This window comes from Mytilus edulis, chromosome 3, assembly GCF_963676685.1.
Source record: "Mytilus edulis chromosome 3, xbMytEdul2.2, whole genome shotgun sequence".
In the NCBI taxonomy this organism is placed as follows: domain Eukaryota; kingdom Metazoa; phylum Mollusca; class Bivalvia; order Mytilida; family Mytilidae; genus Mytilus; species Mytilus edulis.
This window is the reverse complement of record NC_092346.1, coordinates 61428489-61451192: the sequence shown is the minus strand read 5'-3', so window position 1 is coordinate 61451192 and position 22704 is coordinate 61428489. Positions and strand designations below refer to the sequence as shown.

General features: G+C 31.3%; 1 protein-coding gene across 43 annotated transcripts in view; it reads left to right on the top strand.

Annotated features, from left to right (window-relative positions):
• The window catches only part of LOC139517028 (ral GTPase-activating protein subunit alpha-1-like), a 66537-nt gene that overhangs the window by 35085 nt on the left and 8748 nt on the right, over nt 1-22704 (top strand). For 24 of the 43 annotated variants that reach the window (XM_071307614.1, XM_071307603.1, XM_071307596.1 and 21 more), the window contains 23 exons: nt 132-296; nt 809-999; nt 1308-1406; nt 1836-1991; nt 3982-4113; nt 4789-4914; nt 5449-5507; nt 6176-6284; nt 7177-7287; nt 7852-7920; nt 8395-8505; nt 9025-9237; nt 11029-11178; nt 11645-11698; nt 12048-12198; nt 12438-12604; nt 14655-14836; nt 19517-19624; nt 19797-19868; nt 20161-20284; nt 20623-20778; nt 21381-21539; nt 21928-22055. In XM_071307614.1, the coding sequence (XP_071163715.1) occupies nt 132-296; nt 809-999; nt 1308-1406; nt 1836-1991; nt 3982-4113; nt 4789-4914; nt 5449-5507; nt 6176-6284; nt 7177-7287; nt 7852-7920; nt 8395-8505; nt 9025-9237; nt 11029-11178; nt 11645-11698; nt 12048-12198; nt 12438-12604; nt 14655-14836; nt 19517-19624; nt 19797-19868; nt 20161-20284; nt 20623-20778; nt 21381-21539; nt 21928-22055 (2992 nt within the window). Of the gene's footprint in view, nt 1-131; nt 297-808; nt 1000-1307; nt 1407-1835; nt 1992-3981; nt 4114-4788; nt 4915-5448; nt 5508-6175; nt 6285-7176; nt 7288-7851; nt 7921-8394; nt 8506-9024; nt 9238-11028; nt 11179-11644; nt 11699-12047; nt 12199-12437; nt 12605-14654; nt 14837-16957; nt 16976-19516; nt 19625-19796; nt 19869-20160; nt 20285-20622; nt 20779-21380; nt 21540-21927; nt 22056-22704 lie in introns of all 43 variants that reach the window. The other 19 variants (XM_071307613.1, XM_071307600.1, XM_071307592.1 and 16 more) reach the window with 1 other exon arrangement.

The following is a 22704-nucleotide window of genomic DNA, read 5'->3' as shown; positions in this document are numbered from 1 at the left end:
ATTATGAAATAATGTTGTTGAAATAGTTAGTATTGGGTGGTCATATTCTAACCCATTGCTAATTATACATGTACTGACAATAAAGGTTGTGGTTTGGTAAGAAACTTTAATACCATTATTTTTTTTTATAGATTCACGATCTCCATCACCTGGATCTGTGAATTCTAGAACTCCTTCACCCATATGTGAATTAAATGTAGAGAACCAAACACTTCACAAAGACAGTCCATCGGCAGACAGGGATAGTCTTCATATAGAAATGGTTGTTGCCTCAGACGAATCTCATCTAGCTACAGGTAGGAACAAAATAAATCTAATTGATAATTGGGGAATATGTCAAAGAGACAACAACCTGACCAAAGAGCAGATAACAGCTTAAGGCCACAAATGGTTCTTCAATGCAGCGAGATAATCCCACACCTGGAGTTGGGCCTCAGCTGGATTCTTCTATTTTGTAACAAGTATTTTTTATGGGAATGGATTCAGAGATAGATAGTTTGTAAGCAAGGGTATGTAACAGGTGTATTCCAATTTAGCAACAAGGAAATTAAGTTTTCATTATCTACTTGAAGGTATGTAAATGGTTTTATTAAATGTAAATAAAATGTTACTGCAGAATAAGATTATATTGGTAGGCCTCCTAATTCTTTGATAAATATTTCATTTTCATAGAGTATAAAGAAAAGTTTTTTATTGATTGATTGAATAGTGATTGCTTTACTTCAATGCAAGAAGGCTATAATGCAGCAAAATACTTTTTTTGTGGTTTGAATAAGTAAAACCTTATTTGTATATTTTATCATTGTAGTTTCTGAATCTTTAGAGGATATGAAAGGGGTTTTAGCTGGCGGCTTAGTAACGGGATGGACACCAGATGTCGCTGTAGGGTTGTGGAGACGTATGCTAGGAACTTTAGGAGGAATCAATAAAGTAGAAGATGCAGAAAACCATGCTCTTGTATTCGAAGAACTGAGTTTATTGATTGAAACAATGAATAAGGTAAATAACAGATCCTTTCATATAGATGAGACAAGAAAATTTTCAGAAAGAAATATGGACAACTGTAGCATCTAAGCAAAGCCCTAAACAAAAAGAAATTGAAGGATAGTGTATAAGAAAAATAGCTATATTTTAGCTCTTAAAACAGATTTATGTAGGTGGCTTTGACATTAAGAAAAAAATATAGATTCAACAATTATGCAAAGAGTTAAGATAGATTTAATATTAACTCAATTTAAAATTTATTTAATCACAAATCCTGTACATAGAATTTCGTTGTAATATTTGTATTTTATCTATTTTTACAGATGAAAGAGAATGCAGGTGTATCATTAGACAATTTGTCATCACCATTGCCATCAGAATATATACCACCGCTCTTTTATTTTGCACCATGGCTTTTTGAGGTAATATAGTATAATAGACTTGAATGTAGTTGCTGTAGTATTGAACCATGTTTTCTCAATCCATAAAAACTGATTATGATAAACAAGTAAATAAATAAATCACAGTATATAAGTTGAGGAAATCAGAGTAGACCACTGGACAAATGCATCTAATTGACAAACTTAATAAGATATGGTTACAATTATTTTGCTTATCGCAGGATCCAGATATGAATCTTACTAAATTGGTGATTGACTACAAAGATTTGACAACTACTTACACTGCTAGGCCATCATTCCTTTTGGGAAGAAAGAATTACAAATCCTATATCACCTACACAAGTTATTGTAGACAAAACCAACTGAATTAATAGAGCTTAAAAACAGTACTTTCAATAAAAATTTTCATTTTAAATAACAATAATGATTAATTTGATTTTATGTTGACAGTGTCTATCCTTGTCCAATAAATACAAGAGAGGAAAGTTGTTAGCCTACCAACTGTTGTGTCAGATGATAGTTCAAAGACATGATGTGCCTGTTCCTTCAGAGATGGCGTCTCAGTTCTATCTCTTATTACACAGAGGATTAGTGTCAAATGATCAGGTATTTATATGGAGTAAAATAAATTAGGAATAAAAAGATATGAATTGTCTACTTTATACAGGATATTTTACGATTTTGAGATAAAAAAAAAGTCTTGGTCAGCAATTTCCAAGTTTTGTATGCTATGTGTGATACCTTCTGATATCCCACAGTTCCAAAAAGTCTTGAAAACGCTGTTGTATGTCCAAGCTATCTATGTATATGTTTGTAATAATCTCTCCTAATCACAACTACTGCTAAATAGCTAGACAGATATTGAAGAAACTTTACAAACACTATCTGAGGATATTCATTCAGATTCCTTTCCAAAATATTAAAGGGGAGATAATTGAGCATGATTGCTTCAGTATGTAATAGTCTTTCGAAAGCACATCTCTTTCTTACTGTAATACTGATAGTGATAAAGATTTACTCTGTTGAAGATTTACATTTAGGAAGATAATCCTAGTTCAAGATGTTTAAGGAGATCCTAGTTCAAGATGTTTAAGGAGAGTTAATTGAATTTAGGGAATGGTCTTTTTTTTACTTACAGTTCTAGTTACCAATATTTTGATGCTATATCTGCTAGTTTGTTCTGCAATTACACTTCATATTGCTTTTATGACTTAAGCCCTGGTCACAACAGATCGTAGGATTTTTTGTCGTGGAAGATCTATAAAATAGTTGTCGTGGCGCTGTCGTGCAAAATGTCAGATAAATATTTTGAGTGGTCACATCAGCTACGACATGTCCACGATGGTTCCACGATGGGTACAAGACAGAAAAAAAGAATTGTAATTGTACTGTCGTGGGTTTGTTGCAAGACGATTGTGTGACAGTCGTGCGAAAATCGTACGACAATCATGAGTTGTTTGGGGCTATTTTTCAGGTTTTCATGTCATGGAATGCGTGTGTTATGTTGTGCCACTGTGATGCAACTTTCAACAAAAGGTCTTGAAACATGCCAGGCTCTATCAGCATGAATTCAAAGAAATCACCGACAGATTCCGGGTATTTCCCACTCCAACTCGTACATCAGTGTACTATACTGCCCACACATCAGGTGCCGTTCGATTCATGGCCTAACCCACCAATGTCGGGCGTTTCGCTGGTTCCTATACTGTTCACAGGCTCGAATCAACAATAACAGGACTATATTTTGCTTTTGTTGTAGTCCGCCAAGGCGCCTATTCAGCAGGGCCAAGTATAATCGTTCTGATGAAATATCCATCCTTTTTGAAGGGTAGATGGTATGTTTTTCCAAACATTCATTCCCGCTGAAATGTATTTTTCTAAATCCAACGAAAATATGTTGCACGACGAACGTACCACTGTTGTACGACAGACAATCAATGTTGTGCGATCATCGTATGAAATTTGTTATTCGTGAGACAATCCTGCGACTGTATCACGAGTGTCTTGCGACAGTTGTAAGAATGTTGTATGACAGCCGTGCGATGATTGTTTGATGAAAATGCATTATATTGATACCCACGACAATGTGTTTATCGCACGACAGTCACACGACAATTGTAAGACACTTTCACGACAGCCACAAGACAGTGACACAATAAAAAATTGTAGAGCAAAAAAGGTGCATGTCCAATTTTCGTCACACGACAGCGCCACGATGCTCAAAATATCGTGCGATTGTCGTACGATGACCACAGATGACCTGTGATTTGACCTAATTTCATGTTGTGGCGCTGTATAGATGTGTCGTAGGTTCGTTGTGACCAGGGCTCAAGATAGTGATGATTTGGGGTCAAAATGACCCTAGAATTAATTATTTGTCATATTTTATCAAATTTACTGAGTTAAATGTTCAATCTATGAACTTTATAAGGGGCTTATTTCTTAATAAGTGTGATCAAGTTATTTAATTGGCTTGTATGATTCTTTCATTTGTTGTTTTTTGGGGTGGTTTTTTTTTGTGTGTTTTTTTGTTGTCTTATTGATGTTCACCAACATTGTAATAATTTAATGAGTAACCTGTTTTCTGTATTTGTAGGATATTATCAATGTGTTAGTTAAATACTGTGGCGTCAAGTTTCTGTCGATGTCAGTAACGGGATCATCATTATTGGTATTGGACTTCATACAAGCAGCTGGAGCTGTTATATCAGCTGTTGATATCAATTCTGTATGTATACTATAAAGTTATTGCTAATCATCGATTTCCATGTTCTGGGGTCAGAAATAGTTCCTGATTGAAAAAAAAAAAAGATTGATAGAAGTCAGTTTATGTTGATCAGCTTAGTATCAATAAGTGTATGGATTATCTCATGGAATCATTCTTGCCTCTACCATAGGAAATTTGGGTTTGATCTTTGTCTTTATTAGAAAAAAAGATTTAACAATTGGTATCCAATACTCACACACAACATTGAAGATAAAGAGCATTGACTGATTGTAGCAAAGATAAAATAATGTTCATAAGTAGGTTGTTATGTCTTCTTGCAGACTTGCTAGGATGTTAAAATTTACATAATTAGCACAAAGCAGGCTATATTCACAAAAAAGAAAAAGAAAAGAATGACAACATTGAAAATTCAAACTAGTCGCCTCAAGGTCAGGGGAAACCCATAATGAACAGGAATTTGACAGCTATCAAGATTTTGCAATTTTAAAACTTAAGGACAGGAATATAGCAAATGCTGTTGATATCATTTGCAGTAGAAGAGAACATAGTATTAAACCATATATCTTGCATCAGAGTCTCTTTTATCAGATAAACAATAACTTTAGATAGATAAAGCACAATACAATATATGGTATATTCATGTACATGCATAATGACAAACTAATTGTATTGCAGTGTCCAAGACCTGAAGCTGTATCAATATTAGGAGGTCTGACTTGTTTTCCTAATCACTTCACAGAATTTCAAGTGATAGACTCCAATTATCTTATGCTGAAAAAGTTACAGTCAAAAGATTTTAAGGTACTACTGTCGAGTAATTTTTACTTGATAATTTACAATGTATATACAGTTGGACTTTTTTTAGTGTGACCTACTCTTCACACTCAAGGGTAAGGTGTACATTAAAGTTAAATCTCATGTACCATAAGATGATGACCATCAAACTTTCTTGATGGTGCTAGTTATAGTCTGCTCAATTTTACTAATCATTAGATCTGTGTTAATTTTTCAGATGTTGTATTTTAACTTTAGTATGCTCAGATCTGTTTATTGAAAACTTTACATAATTGTATAAAGAAATGATTAAAAAATTTCTGGTTTGTCGATCAAGAGTTATTGAGCTTGTTTAACAGACATATTTAAGGCAATTTTCTTACCCAGAAGGATATCTTTTATGCAAGGCTTTCTACAGAACCATTTCACTAAATTCCAATAACTTTAAATAGTTGATTATATTCTGGCAATATTTTTTATATGCCCAAGTAGTGCTTTTCGTGCAATCAGGGCTTTGATGCTTATTACTGGTACTGTAATGTTTGGTTTTTTTTTCTGTAGGAACAGATAATGATTCATCTTCTAAGAGCTGGAAAGAAAGAACAAAGTGGATATGCTAGGTAAATATTCTTTTCTCTAGATGATAATTATTCATTAAGTACACACTTTTAGCTAGATAAACTGAAGTTAAAGGTATTTCCTTTACTTGATAGATTTTCCATCACTTAATATAAAAAAGAAGATGTGGTATGATTGCCAATGAGACAACCGTCCACAAGAGACCAAAATGACACAGAAATTAATAACTATAGGTCACCGTACGGCCTTCAACAATGAGCAAAGCCAACACTGCATAGTCAGCTATAAAAGGCCCTGAAATGACAACGTAAAACAATTCAAACGAGAAAACAAATGGCCTTATCTATATAAAAAAATGAAGGAAAAACAAATATGTAACACATAAACAAACGACAACCACTGAATTGCAGGTTCCTGTCTGTTATTTTAAAAAAAATCATCGAATAGTTTATGCCTTTTAGTTTTGTTAAATTTTTTAAAGAAATGGTCACATGTTGATAGTTTACACAAATTCAGGAAAATAGAACATTTGATATTCCTTTTAAGGGCAAGGAAGAATATTTTGTATCAAATCATGGCATAAAGCTTGAAAAAAATAATTTGTTTTTCGTTTTGTTTGTGTGAATGAGACTATTGAAAAACACTAAAATGAGCAGAATTGTTTTATGAAAATGTTGAATTGACAGTGTTATATTTTTTTTCCTAATAGATCCGTAGCAGTTAGTGGTATTGGTATATTTCTGTATGAAGAATTAAGTCATGGTACATTACACCCTAAACTTAATGAGGCCTTTATTGTCATCTTTGGCAATCTAAGGGTAAGTTCCCTTTAGTATCTTTACGAAATATACTGTAGTTACAGTTTGCTACATAAAAATGTGCAAATTCTGATGTTTCTTCCACAAAAATATTGGAAGAGTTGGTTGATTTTATTTATCTTGCAGATATTGGCAAATTTGAATGACAAATTTTATACTTACATTTTATGTATTAGGAGTGTGTCCATAAATAATTTGGTTTGGAACAAATACCTGCAAATGGTACATACTTACATAATAAATCCTATTTGTGATAATATTGATTTTTTTAACAATTTATGTCATCAGTATCTTAGCCTTGCTATACATTTAGTATTGAAAATAGCATAAACATTGCAATTCAATGCAAATATACATCTAAAATAAAATGAAAGAATCTAAAAAAAACATTACTGATATCAAAAGAATAAAAGAGATATCTTGTTCATCATCAATACCAAAAGTATCGTGAATGCATTTATAAATATGAATGTTAATATAAAGATGTGGTATGTTTCCCCATGAAATAATTATAACTTTCCACTAGAGATAAAATGAGATGAAGGAAATCAATTTGGTATATAAGTTATCCCTTTCATGAATGTGACCTACCGAATTAGACTATTTACCGGATTTGTTATCACATAAGCAACATGACGGGTGCCACATGTGGAGCAGTATCTGCTTACCCTTCCGGAGCACCTGAGATCACCCCTAGTTTTTGGTGGGGTTTGTGTTGCTTATTCTTTAGTTTTCTATGTTGTGTCATGTGTACTATTGCTCGTCTGTTTGTCTTTTTCATTTTTAGCCATGGCGTTGTCAGTTTATTTTTGATTTATGAGTTTGACTGTCCCTCTGGTATCTTTCATCCCTCTTTTATCATATATAGTAAAAGAGTTATTTGTATTTACAGTGTGTGAACAGAAGTGTTGCTAGAGTTGCTACAGATATGTTAGCAATGTTAGTGGACCATATAAAAGTATTACTTGATTATCATCCAGAATTACCAAAGAGAATTATTGAGGTAGGATTAGCAGAAATTATTGAGTCTTTCACTCAAAGGTCCATATAAGTTGGTGTGATGACGGCATCTGTTTTTGCCACTTTGTAAATGATTTAAAAGAAATTGTATAAAAAAATCAGCTGATGTGTTATCCTTCTAATGCTTAATAAAATATGTTTTGAAGCTGGCAGTACTTTCTAATTCTTTATAAACTATATTTAAAGTATAGGGTGATTGCCAGATGTACATGGTTTTCATGGTGATGAGGTCTATTTCACAGATTCTATCAGTAAAAGTATTAAGCGTATAGAATTCTTGTTATGTGCACAATTCCCACTGATAGGGTTCATCTTATCTAACCTTGACTTTATTTTCATGGATTATTGATAATGAAAAGTTCACATATTATGTTCAGAAGGATTTTCAACATAAAATTCAATCTCAGTATTCTATACATTTCAGCTTGTACATTCTTGTTATAATAGAAATACCTATTTTTTGTGCAAGCTTCAGACATTATTTTGTAATATAAATGCAGTATTGACCTTGAAATATATATTTATTATGACACTTATTTTCATTTAGGTTGTGATGGCTACAGTATCAACGTTAATACCTGTTTCAGGAATTTCAAATTCAGATGAGGAAAAGAAGGTAGGGTCCTTTACTATAAATTTAGAATTAAAAACTAATTGAATACTGTTACTTATGATTTAGTATTGCATTTTAATATATAGTCTGTTTGTTATTCCAACAAATACTTCTGTCAAATTTCTCAGCTACTACCAAATAGAATTATTTCATATTTGGTCAGTACTTCAAAAATGATGAATTAGATCTGTCTGACACCTACTTCTTGTTTTCCCATACTTCAAAATATAAATGGGGATATACTTAGCACAACATGTTCATTCTAAAGACTTTTAAATATGGAGAATGTGAAAATCTTGGTAACCATTAATTTGAGTTCCTTACAACAGAATACCAAGAGCATACCTAAAAAAATTTAATAAAAATACAAGTAGTAATATGTTTATTTTAATGATTTTGACTATTTTTATAGTTCTTTATATAACAGGTTATCATTTCTCTAATTTTCTTAATCATATATATTTGTTTGTATTACAGCTTATCATTTCTATGATGTTCTGTGTTGTGGATTGGTGTATGCACATGCCTATTAATTCACTTCTAGAAACAACAGATTCTGATAAAGGATGTATATATAAAGTCTTTCAGGTACTGACAATCATATTCTTAGCCTTCACATGTATACACCATTCCCTTTGTCATTTTTGTATATGAAATATTTTATTTAATAGTAGTAAGATGCAGGAGAAAGAAAATACTGACAAGATATGTCAGATGACAAATTTTTATTTCAAGTTATACCTGTTATTAGTTAGAATTTATTTGTATTGGTTGATTTTTTTCTTTTATTTATAATTTAACAATTTGAATGCAAAAACTGTTTGAAAAATAAAAGACTTGTTGTTGACTAGACAGTACCTTTTGGTTCTTCACTATTAAAAATAGAATTTTTTATTTTTATTTTTTACTTTTCTGATTAAACAGTTTGAAATTAAACTGGCTGAAATAATAAATAATATATCTTAGTTTGTGGTTAAATTTCATGATTCGTTGTTCTTTAAAATAATTTTTTTTTAAAGTTTAGTTTTACCTTTATACAATTAAGCATGTAATTATTATAGTTTTATGGAATGATACTGATTCTAACATTTATAATTTTACTTTTAGATGTTGAATTATGCTGTTTCTGGTCATACTGAGGAAACACTGAATCAAGTAAAGCAGTCACTGATTGGTATGATACAAGATGCAGATTTTGACAACTTACGAGATCTGACATCTAATTTTACCAGAAGACCTAGTCCAGATAAGATGTCTAGTCGGTCATCAGATAGTCCTAAACCAGAATCTCATGATACAGTCAAACTGGCCGCTAAAACTGTAAGTCATACAGACATAATTGCTTCCAAAGCAATTATATATGTAAATTACTAACATAGTAGTTATTTTGTATTACGTTCTGCTTAAAAATGTATTTTATATTTTTTAACTCTTGCTAAAAACTACCGTAGATACTCGCTTATAAGTCGGAAGTTTGGGAGTAAAATTCAGAATCCAGAGAGGGGTACCGACTTATAAGCGAGATCCCGAGACCAGAGGAAAAATCCAAGCTTGAGTAAAGTGGTCAGGAGTGAATTTCCTGGTCAAAACTACGTTGGTGATTGCCAAACCTACATAAATCCTTGAATACAAAGTTTTTGTTGAAAATAAATGACTACAATACTGTCTTTGTGTTTTATTTGTTCTCTGTTAACATTTTTCTGTCAATTTGTTTTGAATTTCCGACTGTTTCCGGTTTGTGTATTGATTTTCGTGGTCAAATGGTTTGTGCATAAACCCAAAAGAAAGAGCCAAGAACCAAAAATGAAAACGAGATAACAATGTACCAACTATATATATATATGTAAAAGGATGTATTCAGCGGAGTTATTGTGTCATTATTGTGATATCATGATATCAATTCAATACTTATAAATCATACAATAATTAAAAATAATTTTAAGATTCATTCCCAAGATCAAAATATTATTCATTAAAATGTTTCAGGTAAACTGTGAGTGAGTGACAAAGATTACAAAATTGATTGGCAAGCCAATATAATCCATTGATAACCCCTAATTAAGAGACAGAGAGTTGTATTCACTAAAGGTGTGAAAAACATCAGTGATAGGTGAATAGATGACACTAATGAGTTGGGAGTTATTTTAATATAAAGTTGATTAGCTTCCCTTAATTTTTTTAATCCTTTAATCATCACAATATAATGAGAATTATGAAGTGTACATGCTCCTTAAACACTGAGTTATGTGTGCTGTGAAAAATTAAATTTTGATTGACTTTAAAAAAAAATCAGGTTCATATTGGTTTATGTTCGCTTTTCTCAAACAATAGGTTGTTAGTCATACCCTACAAAATCATTGATGCATTATGTAAACAACACATGGCTAATCTGTAATCAAACAGTGAACAAAACAACAGGAATAAATACATCTTTATTATTAAACAGCTATATGAATTATCATAATCAACATCAACCAAATTCAAACCAAACAAACATTCATGCAGAAAATGAATTTAATTCCTGGATTTGCATTGGTTTTACCGGCGTTCAGTAACTGTCAGCTGCAAAAAAAATGTCCAAATTTTGTCCGACTTATACGAGGGTCAAGACTAAATCCTCAGAATTTGTAGCTGAAAAGGGCATCCGACTTATAGTCGGATCGACTTATAGGCGAGTATCTACGGTAAGATATACAGTCTGTGTACATCGCTAAAATGATAAACAGTCAATCTGACTCCTGACACTTAATTACACAATAAAACAATGTGTATTATACATTCTCTCACAAAAGCTGCTATACACTCAAATTGGCTTCTAAAACCAATTTACACAGTTAAACAGTGTGGATTGTATGCTGGTTAACTTGGGCTGCTAGAAATAATTTACAGTGTTTAAATGATTATCGCTATACAAATGTATTATGAAATTAGTCATCTCAAATTGATTGCTTTTTTCTATTTCGCCATACAGGCCCAAGGGACAAAATCATGCAGTAATTGAGACATCCCTATAATGTTCAAGAATGCCTGCCAAGTCTTCCAAATTTATATTAAATGCAAAAAATACAAATGTATCAGCAAATATTCAGATCTGATTTATCTTTTGTACAGCTTATAAATCATCTAGTCAACCATTTGTGCCATTTCCCAATGGGATCAGGAGCCTCCAGAATAAACAGTTCTATACAGGAGTTCCATGACTGGGAAGACATGACCTGTGATGACCTCAAGTCAGATCTCTTCTTCTCACCAAACTTACAGGTCAGTATCATAGGTTTAGAATCTGTTTAATTGTTTGAAATTTAAAGGATATGTTTTTTTCTTCCTGAGCTGTCTGTGTTGACACAATAACATTGTCCAATTGTATTTCAATTAATATATGATTTATTCACATCCTTATTCTCTGATATCAGTTATTACAAACTGAATTGATATTTTAATGTAGTGACCATAAAGTTTCAAGTTGTTCAGTAAAATATGGTACTTCACTTGAGATTTTTCAAGTAGGAACTCTTACATTGAGTAAGCTGTCTCTTAATACTAGTTAAAGAAACAACAATTTGAACTGAATGAAAAAATAAGCAGGATGTTACAAATATTAACAATGACGATCCCCATGAGATGCATGTGTAACACATAACTTATGTATTATTTTTGTTAACCTAGCACATTCAAGTGATATTTATATGAAACAGAATAGTTATTAAGTTTTACTTTATAATTTCAGTTTTTCATTTTGAACAAAAGAACTTTGATTTCATTCATAGAGCTTTCTGCATTGGTGAGTAAAATCATATGTTGGAACTCTCATTATGTGTAAATACTAATGATGTTAAAGGGTCGCAGTCATTCAAAATGGTGACTTTTTGATTAAATATATGTTGTTGGTCAATGAAGCCCTTCTTTGGATGATCTTCAAAATTTTATTGACAAAAAAAAAGAGATATGTTATTTCAGTGATTTTCTATAACTTTATAAAATAAATATTTTAAAGATGATTTTGTTGGTTTTTTAATGTCAAAATGTACTTTTTCAAAATTTTGTCATGCTTAAAAACAGTTGGCTGTATAGTACTTTGAATTATGACTTTAAGTATGCTGAGCAAAAAAAAGGTGCATTTTTTGTTTTAGACAAATGCTCCAGGAGGTGGAGTAACAGCAGGATTGACCACTGCTAGAACTGTTTGTCGTGTCATATTGAGAGACCTTACTGGAAAATACTCATGGGATAGTTCTGTACTTTATGCTCCACCATGGTGTAACAAAGGATCATCTCTGAACAGTAAGTACATTTAAATACTACTAAATTGGCAACACCACTTTAATATGTGAACTGCAAATATATTTGTAATTTTGACTGAGTACTAAGCCTATACAAAAACAAAATGAATACACTTTATATCATATTGCAATTACTTTGTACTTCAGCTTAATGAATATTAAAAATTATAGACATTGGTTTACTGGTAGAACATAATTAGTTGTATACATTAGGTTTGAATATTTTGGTATCGTTTGCAGATGCCAAAGCTTTGCTTGATATTTGTACAGAAATTGAGAGGGAGCCACTTTTGATACAGGAAGAAGAAATACCACCATCAATACTCCCTAGTACTGTTCATAGATCTTCTTCACAGATTCCTTATCACCAGACAGATAATGAAGTGGAATATGACAATTTAAATGATGTAAATAAATAACTTTTAGAATAATAAATTCATATGAGAACTTCAGTGAAACAGTCACTTGGCATTTGTTAGAGCATGTTTTTTATTAGAACCCTTTCAGACATGGTCTTTTTAATAAAAAATATTGTCTTCAGTTTTTCTTTTGTATAATTAAAATTGAACTAAATCTTATTTATTTCTTACTTTATTCTGAACTGATTCACTTCTATATATTTTATACATCAAAAAGTATTTGGGTATCTCAAAAAGACTTTATTTTTCTGTTCACACAGATTGATGTTGACCAGGTCTACAGAATCCAATGTTAAGGACACATAATCCTTTGAAAATACTGACAGTGAAATTCCTTGAAAATGCATTTGGATTTAAAGCATAAAATGAACTGTTTTGAGAAATTATTGCCAGTTTTCTTGCATTGTGTTCAGTTAGTAAACATACATGTAATTTAGAAAACAACTATGTAATATTGACATCCATGAACACTTAAAAAAAATAACAGATATTAACGCTATTTTACAAGATTTTCCTTTGATCTTACTGACTGATAATTTCCTTTTTCAGCACAGTAGAGTGATATGAAAAATTATCGCTAGAAACTAAGGGTGCTTTTGCCATTGCCAATCAAATTAACAATGTGGTCATAGGTAAAATAGTGATAAACAGATTATCATAGCCTAAGCCAGAAAACCGATCTTGTTAAGATGACCAATAATAATCTAAAATTCTTTTACAACTTCTAGATTACATTGATCATATCTGAGATGATATGACTTTTTTTATGCCCCACCTACGATAGTAGAGGGGCATTATGTTTTCTGGTCTGTGCGTCTGTTCGTCTGTCCGTCTGTTCGTTCGTTCGTTCGTTCATTCGTCCGTTCGTTCGTCCGTCTGTCCCGCTTCAGGTTAAAGTTTTTGGTCAAGGTAGTTTTTGATGAAGTTGAAGTCCAATCAACTTGAAACTTAGTATACATGTGCCCTATGATATGATCTTTCTAATTTAAATGCCAAATTAGAGTTTTGACCCCAATTTTACGGTTCACTGAACATAGAAAATGATAGTGCAAATTCAGGTTAAAGTTTTTGGCTTCAGGTTAAAGTTTTTGGTCAAGGTAGTTTTTGATGAAGTTGAAGTCCAATCAACTTGAAACTTAGTATACATGTGCCCTATGATATGATCTTTCTAATTTAAATGCCAAATTAGAGTTTTGACCCCAATTTTACGGTTCACTGAACATAGAAAATGATAGTGCAAATTTCAGGTTAAAGTTTTTGGCTTCAGGTTAAAGTTTTTGGTCAAGGTAGTTTTTGATGAAGTTGAAGTCCAATCAACTTGAAACTTAGTATACATGTGCCCTATGATATGATCTTTCTAATTTAAATGCCAAATTAGAGTTTTGACCCCAATTTTACGGTTCACTGAACATAGAAAATGATAGTGCAAATTTCAGGTTAAAGTTTTTGGCTTCAGGTTAAAGTTTTTGGTCAAGGTAGTTTTTGATGAAGTTGAAGTCCAATCAACTTGAAACTTAGTATACATGTGCCCTATGATATGATCTTTCTAATTTAAATGCCAAATTAGAGTTTTGACCCCAATTTTACGGTTCACTGAACATAGAAAATGATAGTGCAAATTTCAGGTTAAAGTTTTTGGCTTCAGGTTAAAGTTTTTGGTCAAGGTAGTTTTTGATGAAGTTGAAGTCCAATCAACTTGAAACTTAGTATACATGTGCCCTATGATATGATCTTTCTAATTTAAATGCCAAATTAGAGTTTTGACCCCAATTTTACGGTTCACTGAACATAGAAAATGATAGTGCAAATTTCAGGTTAAAGTTTTTGGTCAAGGTAGTTTTTGATAAAGTAGAAGTCCAATCAACTTGAAACTTAGTATACATGTTCCCTTTGATAAGATCATTCTAATTTTAATGCCAAATTAGAGAATTTAGTCCAATTTCACAGTCCTTTAAACATAGAAAATGATAGTGTGAGTGGGGCATCCGTGTACTGTGGACACATTCTTGTTTTTATCTATGATACTTTCTTATTACAGCTCCTAGGTTATATTGGCTATACAAGCCCTGAGTGTATCTTGGAACCTGGTTTACCATTGAATGTTGAAGCACCTATACCTGAAGGGTTAAGTGAAGATGCTGAAAATGTTGTTACAGATATGGTGATAGATCAGAAAGATGGAGAGCTGGATTATTACCAGAAACATAAAAATAGTCAAAGGTAATTAGGGATATAAATTGCTTGGAGGATCTTTGCATGTCTATGAATTGTTTTAGAAAATAAGGATAGCAAATACTAAAACTGTAAACTCCATTTTGAAAAGAATTTTATATTTAAGTGCAGTAACTAAGGCGAAAGTAGAATTGAATTTCAGGAGTTCTGGAATTTATGTAAATAATGGTATTTGCTTTAATCAAATTTGGACTTTGTCATATTAACTATGATAAGAATTTTGTTTCCATAAACAGTTGACTGAAACTCATTGACACAAAAATTAAATTTTGTCATAATTGGGTATAGAAATATTACAGCAGAAGACATGATATGGCCTCAACTTCTGTCTTCTCACATGGCTGCAAGTTGCAATACTCCAATCTGATTACAATTTGTAATGACATAACTTGGAAAGCATGCATGGTTACGGTAACTACGAATTATGTGGTCAATTCAGTTCTATGGAACTGTAGTTGTTTTTTTGTGTCAATAAGTGCTAAATTTGGGCAATGTTTTGATAGCAAAATGCATGCAAAGGTTTAAGGTAAAACTTATAAAGCATGTATAAGTATTCTTTAACTTACAATTTTTATACGATATTCAATTTTTAAAACCATATGACTACATCTTTTCTCTCTAGGAATGTTTAATATTATTGATCATGTGATCATTAGATACAAATTTTCTGATAGAATTTTGTAAAACTTCAATTAAACTTCCTCTCAATATCCAAATGAACTAACAGTTTTTGAATTTTATTACCCTTTACTGATATATATCTGTCTTATCATATGATACTAATATCAGACATTACAGATAATCTATTGTGTTACAATTTTTATACCTGTGCCTCATAAGGGGGGTAATACAGTTATTCATATAATTGGTAATTTACGAAACGGTCTTCGCATTGAAGAAAGTATTTCAAATCAGTATCGTCACTTAAATTTTGAAAGTGTAAAAATATTTTCACATTAAAATACTATAAATTTACCTGTCCTTATGTTTTTGACAAGTTTATGACCCCCAGGTAATTAACATTTACAACAGGTGTTACAAGTTGTGATTACAACTCATCCACTTATCGCCATCCGATGGTTCACTAATCCGTTAATTATTTATGAACCTCATAATTGACAATCCTTATTATTTTCCCCAGGAAAATCAGTCAGTCTGCATTTCAACATCCAGGAGTATAGTTTCGTCATTTGATCAATATTATTTCCCCACGGACAGTTCGCATTTGAATTTCAATATTCCTCAAACGATCACAATTTGACATTCGTTGTCGTAGACAACAAAAATGTAAAATACGAAATAATTTAGTATCAATTAAATGAGAGACAAATATATATACCTCTTACTAAAGGAATTTGAATATAAAAAATTATAATTACCTGATGAATCCGGACTCGTTTTGAATTTATTATCCACATGTCACTTCTTGTTTTCATTTCATTTTAAAACTGAAAGTAGAAAACATGATCTGTTGACTATTTTTTATTTGTTTACAACCTCCTTACAGTCATAATAATCGTTACAAAATGGATTTTATACAGTTCCAACTTAATAGAATTGATATCCAAATATCGATTTTGACTTTTAATCAGGAAAATGATTATGCAGGGAGATAATCATTGCAAGTTAATTTCTGCTGTGATTTCTTGTTTTAAAAAATGGAATCCAACTTTTGTTGATAAGGAATGTCCCCCGGAACAAACTGAAGAGAAATTGTGAACTAAATTTCCAGATCCCATGTCAGAAGCTTTCATAATAAGGGCCAATACAGTCAAATAATACAATAACTGCCAATTATGCCTATAAGTCCTTTAAAATCTGACAAATGCAAAGATGAAGCTAGTACATGTAATAAACATCCTTGGTCCCTTTCTGTTAGACAAAAATAGGTTGAATTTAATAGCATGCAAAAGTGACTAAAGCCCTCAAAATCCTAGCTTAAACCCTGTTCATGTATTAAACATATATTTTCTATTTCCAACTTTTGTATAGCTGTGAAATATGATATGTTTAGGCTGTTAAGAATTGAATACAGGCTATTTTTTAAACAAAATTTGTTTTGTTATTAATTCTCAAAAAACTAAGTATACTATTATTTTTTGGCATCAGACATGTGGAGAATGTGAAGTAAGTTGTAGATGGCTATATTTACTCTGGTTTATAGCTTACATAAAACAAGTTTGCTGTGTGTTTTATACTTTATAGTTTCAGTACATATTATTTATCTTCATTTCTAACTCTCTCTCATCTTCTCTGTAAAACACTGCATGCACATAATTATTTGAGATTTTATGAAGCAGTAGGTTAAACGGAAAACACTTATTTTATATGCCTCTAATTTGATATTGTATTGTAAATGTGTATTTGGTTCTAATATATGATCATTTAGTTGGAAATAGTTTCTCTACATTTAATTTAAACAAAATATTTTTGAAGTTGTTTATAAAGTATGACTAAAATTAAATCTGTTGTTGTCTCTTGATATTTTAGATATTTTGTTTTCAGTAGCGGAAATGGTAAAATTGTTCACATTTTTTTTTACACTGGTAAATAAATCATACTTTATAAATCCATTTTTTGTAGGATTTTTTTTTAGATCATAGTTTTGGGTTCTGATTTTAAAAACAAACATCATGCATGGCATACATGACAATTATGTTTGACAAATTTCAGATTTCAAAGTTTTTAAGATTTAAAGAAGTTATACTGATCAGTGTGTTCATACAGAAAATTCAGTCCTCATTAACCAGCCAGTATCAGAAATTAATTGATAGATTGTTTAGTGGTGTTTTTATTCCAATTTCACCATTCTTGGTTATTTCATGGACGCTAATTTTAATCTGTGCTGGAAATGGGAATGCCTGGAGAGAACCACCAATCTTCAACAGGAAAACTTGCAATTCTTATCATTTTTTAAAGATCAAAGTCCAACACAACATGTAGAAAGTAGGGTTTCAATTCACAAACTCAGTTTTTGCCGACTGGTAGATTAACAACTTCTTGGACAACTCCTCCACTGAGCCCCACAAATGAACAGAAGAGATAATTATCTCAGTATGTGGATTTGAAATTAATAAAAGATGTAGGGTATATGTCAATAGGACAGCAACCTAACAACAACATTATTCAAAAGACATTAGGAGGGCAACATGCAGTGTGTTTATGGACAAGTTTTTAATTTATGTTATGGTAACTTTAGCATCAACTAATACTGCCTTATCATTGACTAATCTCTTACAAGCTCTCAATTTGAAAATTTAAACAGACAAACACAAATATTTGTTTATAAAATCTCCTTTTTCTTGCTTTCCATCTTTTACATTTTACATAATGTTTTAATATAATCTAGAAATAATAGTTAATTACAACTATGAATATTTGAAGAATATATTATAATGGTTATGTGGTGATTGTTGAAAAATAATAACACATTAATGATATCAAATCAGGATAGGGGTTCGAATAATAACCCATGGATTATATCAGATCAGGATATGGGTTCAAATAATAACACATTGATGATATCAAATCAGGATATGGGTTCAAATAATAACACATTGATTATATCGGATCAGGATATGGGTATAAGACTTGACACATTCTATTTACTCTTTAAGTTTATATTTAGTGTTATATTTTTTATCCTATTTCAACAAAGTTTCAAAAGGGGATGTAGAAATGGTATTTTCTAAGACTACCGTAATTGCAGACATTGTTGCATGCTTTTATTATTGCAATTTTTGAAGGATAGACATAAAATGAGATATTAACTATTGTGATTTCAGGAAAAGCTGCATACAGATATATGCATCAAATATCAGAATACAAGTTCTTTTTATTGTTATACTCACCCAGTTTCATTATTCGCATTAATAAACCCTCACAATAATTCATGAATTTACAGTGATTGTTTGTTATTCAGCTCTCCTCCCCTGCCAACTAAATTCTAGTTTAAGTATCACTTAAAAACTGACCTGACGTGTACAATAAGTTAGTCAATAAGAAATCATTATCTTGGCAGTTTAGATATAATAGTCAGTTTGATTTTGATTAATAATCACTAAGTTTAAAAGATCTCTTAAAATAAAAACTATTTACTCTGAAATTATTATTTTAATTTAATTGATAAGAACAACTTATTTTCAGTTTAAATTTCCATCAGATGTTTTAAACTCAGAATCACCTGATCAAGATCATTTTGGTCAATGTTTTGTAGACCTAAATTTACTCTTGACATTCAATGTGTAGAATAGATAATTCATAATATGCTGAATAATTAAAATGCAAGCATATAATGAAAATAAGATAACATACAGTCTAATAGATGTTCCTTCCATAAAATGCTCTTCCAAGAAATTGAATGTTTGAAATGAAAGTCAAGTTGTCTCATGTTATATCTATCAAAGTATCTTCTGAAATAGAGATGTCTTCATGCATACATAGATTCTATTTTCAAAAACCAAATATTAATGCATGGATTTACATATTGAAACAAAGTATTCTCAACTTTATTTGAATATTTTACTTCATTTCTCTAAGAATGGTACATGTGTATAGCAACTTTTATCTGATGATTAACATTATATCATATTACCTTGCATGTTATAATATAGAAATTTTAACCGGCGGGAAAGGGCCTTTTTCTAAGTTTTGTTTGGTATATTTCAGTTTGATAGCTCAGCCACAGATGCCATTAGAGGTCCAGGATCCTGTATCACCATTTCAAATTTGTAGAATGCTTCTTAATCAAATGGGGCTGTTAGCATGGGAGAAAAGGTAATTTTTATTTTACTGTAAGTCATATTAAGCTTCAATTACAATTGATCTTGTTTGCAAAACATAAGGAATTTTGTATTCAGTAATCAGCTAAATGATAGCCAATGTCAAGGTTTGATATATTTGCATATTGATAGAATCTGTAGTAAAATTATTATTATAATTTTTTTAGATGCAGTTTTGATCTTCTGAAGAAATCAGACAGTATGCTTAGACAGCTTAAGTATTTAGATAATCAAAAGTGGTGAGTTTATAAACATAAATGTAGTTTTTAAACAGGGATATTATTCAAATTATGATATTTACTCTAGTACTATAGAAGTACCATTTGGAAAAATCAGCTTTTATCACTGTTTGAATACATGTCCATAACATAGTGTAAGATGCACATGTATGAGTGTTTAAAAAGAAAGTTAGCATACTAACAGCTCCAAAATAAATCATATTTGCTCTTTTGAACTGACAATTCAGGAGAGGATATGTTTTGTAACCTACCATTATAGGTATTCATTGAATAGGGAAAATATATATTTCAGTCGAGAAACCCACAAGTTTGCTGTGATATATGTAGCAGAAGGACAGGAAGATAAAAACTCAATCCTAAACAATACTGGAGGGAGTAAAGCTTATGAAGACTTTATATCAGGATTAGGATGGGAGGTATGTAGGAGGTCAAGGTTTCTTCATTGAATAATTTTGAGTTCAGAGATATTGTATTTTGTACTGTAGAAAAGAAAAAAAAAAATTTAAAAGAAAATTCCAAATGGTAGACTTATAAGACTTCTCAAGATAGCTTCAAAGATGTATTGTTGAATTTGAAATTTTACAAAAATGTAAGGTTAGTTCTCTATAAATGCACAAAAAAAACTATCTCTACCACTCATACAATAATAATATATGTATCAGAAGTCTTCATCTATTTATCTGGATGCTTGTAATTTATTTGAGGAAATTATTGACAAATAATACACCAGTAAGCACCTATATTGTGTTTTCAGATTGACTTAGAAACTCATCAGGGATTCCTTGGAGGTTTACATCAGAACAAATCTACAGGAGATACTGCTCCTTATTTTGCTACATCTTTGTATGAGTGTATATATCATGTATCTACAAGAATGCCCTCCGGCTCAGATGAAGCAATTCATACAAAGGTATGTGTTTGTTTCACTTAGGTTACTCAAATGTTTACTTCATTGGGGTATATAGTGATTGTTAGTCCTTTTGTAAGTCTGTTTATCTGTCCATACATACTTTTAATTTATAACTCCATAATTAAGGGGTGACTTCAACAAATAGATATTATGTTTTAGTATCTACAGGCTGAATACAGCTCTTATTTTATTTTTATTTTCAAGTGACAGTTTAGGTTTAACCATATAGAAAATGGAATTTGCTGTATTTGTACAACTGGATGAAAATTGGTATGAATTGTTTGTCATCATCCACTGAAATAACCACATTGGTCTGCTCGACCCTACTGATGTTTCGGACAAATTTAGTTAAGAATTTTCAAAGCTGTATCCACTCTTATATACAGGCAGCAGCATGGCAAATTATTTAATTTGTTTTTGATTTTGCTGCAAAGCAGGTACAAAATGTAATGCATATCAATGTGTAAATGTTTTTTCTCGCCTGTAATAATAGTTGTGGAATCAAGACTTGAGGAGTTCTTTCAACATCATCTGTGTCAACAATTGTTGATGAGATCCCTCAGAGGATATCTGTATAACCAGTTTATATTTTATTATTGTAGATCAAACATTTAGGAAATGATGAAGTACACATTGTATGGTCAGAACATTTCCGTGATTATAGGCGAGGTATTATACCTACAGAGTTTGGTGATGTTATAATAGTCATTTATCCTTTACCTAATGGTTTGTACAGAATACAGATCATCAGAAAGGCAGAGGTATGTTATACACCTTACACTTTTAAAAAAAATCTGTGTACATTGGTAACAACTTTTGTCTTCATTGTCCTTTCTATATAAGCTATTCTTTACTTTATTTAATTTAAATTCCTTAAAATAACTAGTTCCAAAATTTGAAAATCTTACACAAGTCTATAAAAAAAATTCTGAATTAACCTGATAAGGATTGCTACCAAACTTTTTAAATTCTACAATATGTATTATCTTATTTATAATGTTATGTTCAATGTCATTTATTGCCATCATATATGACCCTAACTATTACTTAAAATTGGTGGTGGGGACGTGTTAGTTACTTATAATTTGCAGCAATGCAATATTTGAATTGCCTCTTGATTAATTTGATAACTATTTTTATATTTTTTAGATTCCATATTTTGGACCTCTATTTAATGGTGCAATAGTGGATCGTAAAATCCTACCCGGTCTAGTCAGGGCTGCTGCAATAAATGCCAGTCGTATTAAAAGGGCTCAAATGTCCTTGTATCACTCATTGTATCCTTTGTTTATTTTTATGCCCCACCTACGATAGTAGAGGGGCATTATGTTTTCTGGTCTGTGCGTCCGTTCGTCCGTCCGTTCGTCCGTGCGTCCGTCTGTTCGTCCGTTCGTCCGTCTGTCCCGCTTCAGGTTAAAGTTTTTGGTCAAGGTACTTTTTGATGAAGTTGAAGTCCAATCAACTTGAAACTTAGTATACATGTGCCCTATGATATGATCTTTCTAATTTAAATGCCAAATTAGAGTTTTGACCCCAATTTTACGGTTCACTGAACATAGAAAATGATAGTGCAAATTTCAGGTTAAAGTTTTTGGTCAAGGTAGTTTTTGATAAAGTAGAAGTCCAATCAACTTGAAACTTAGTATACATGTTCCCTTTGATAAGATCATTCTAATTTTAATGCCAAATTAGAGAATTTATTCCAATTTCACGGTCCACTAAACATAGAAAATGATAGTGCGAGTGGGGCATTCGTGTACTGTGGACACATTCTTGTTATTATTGTGTTCATCTCTGACAACACATAAATGTAGGCTTGTCAATTTGGAACTCCTTGACCATGGCTGGATGAAAATTCAAACTTTTATAGATTTCTTTTACTGTCACGATGTGTACTTGCTATCTGTTATTTATATTTTCTATTTG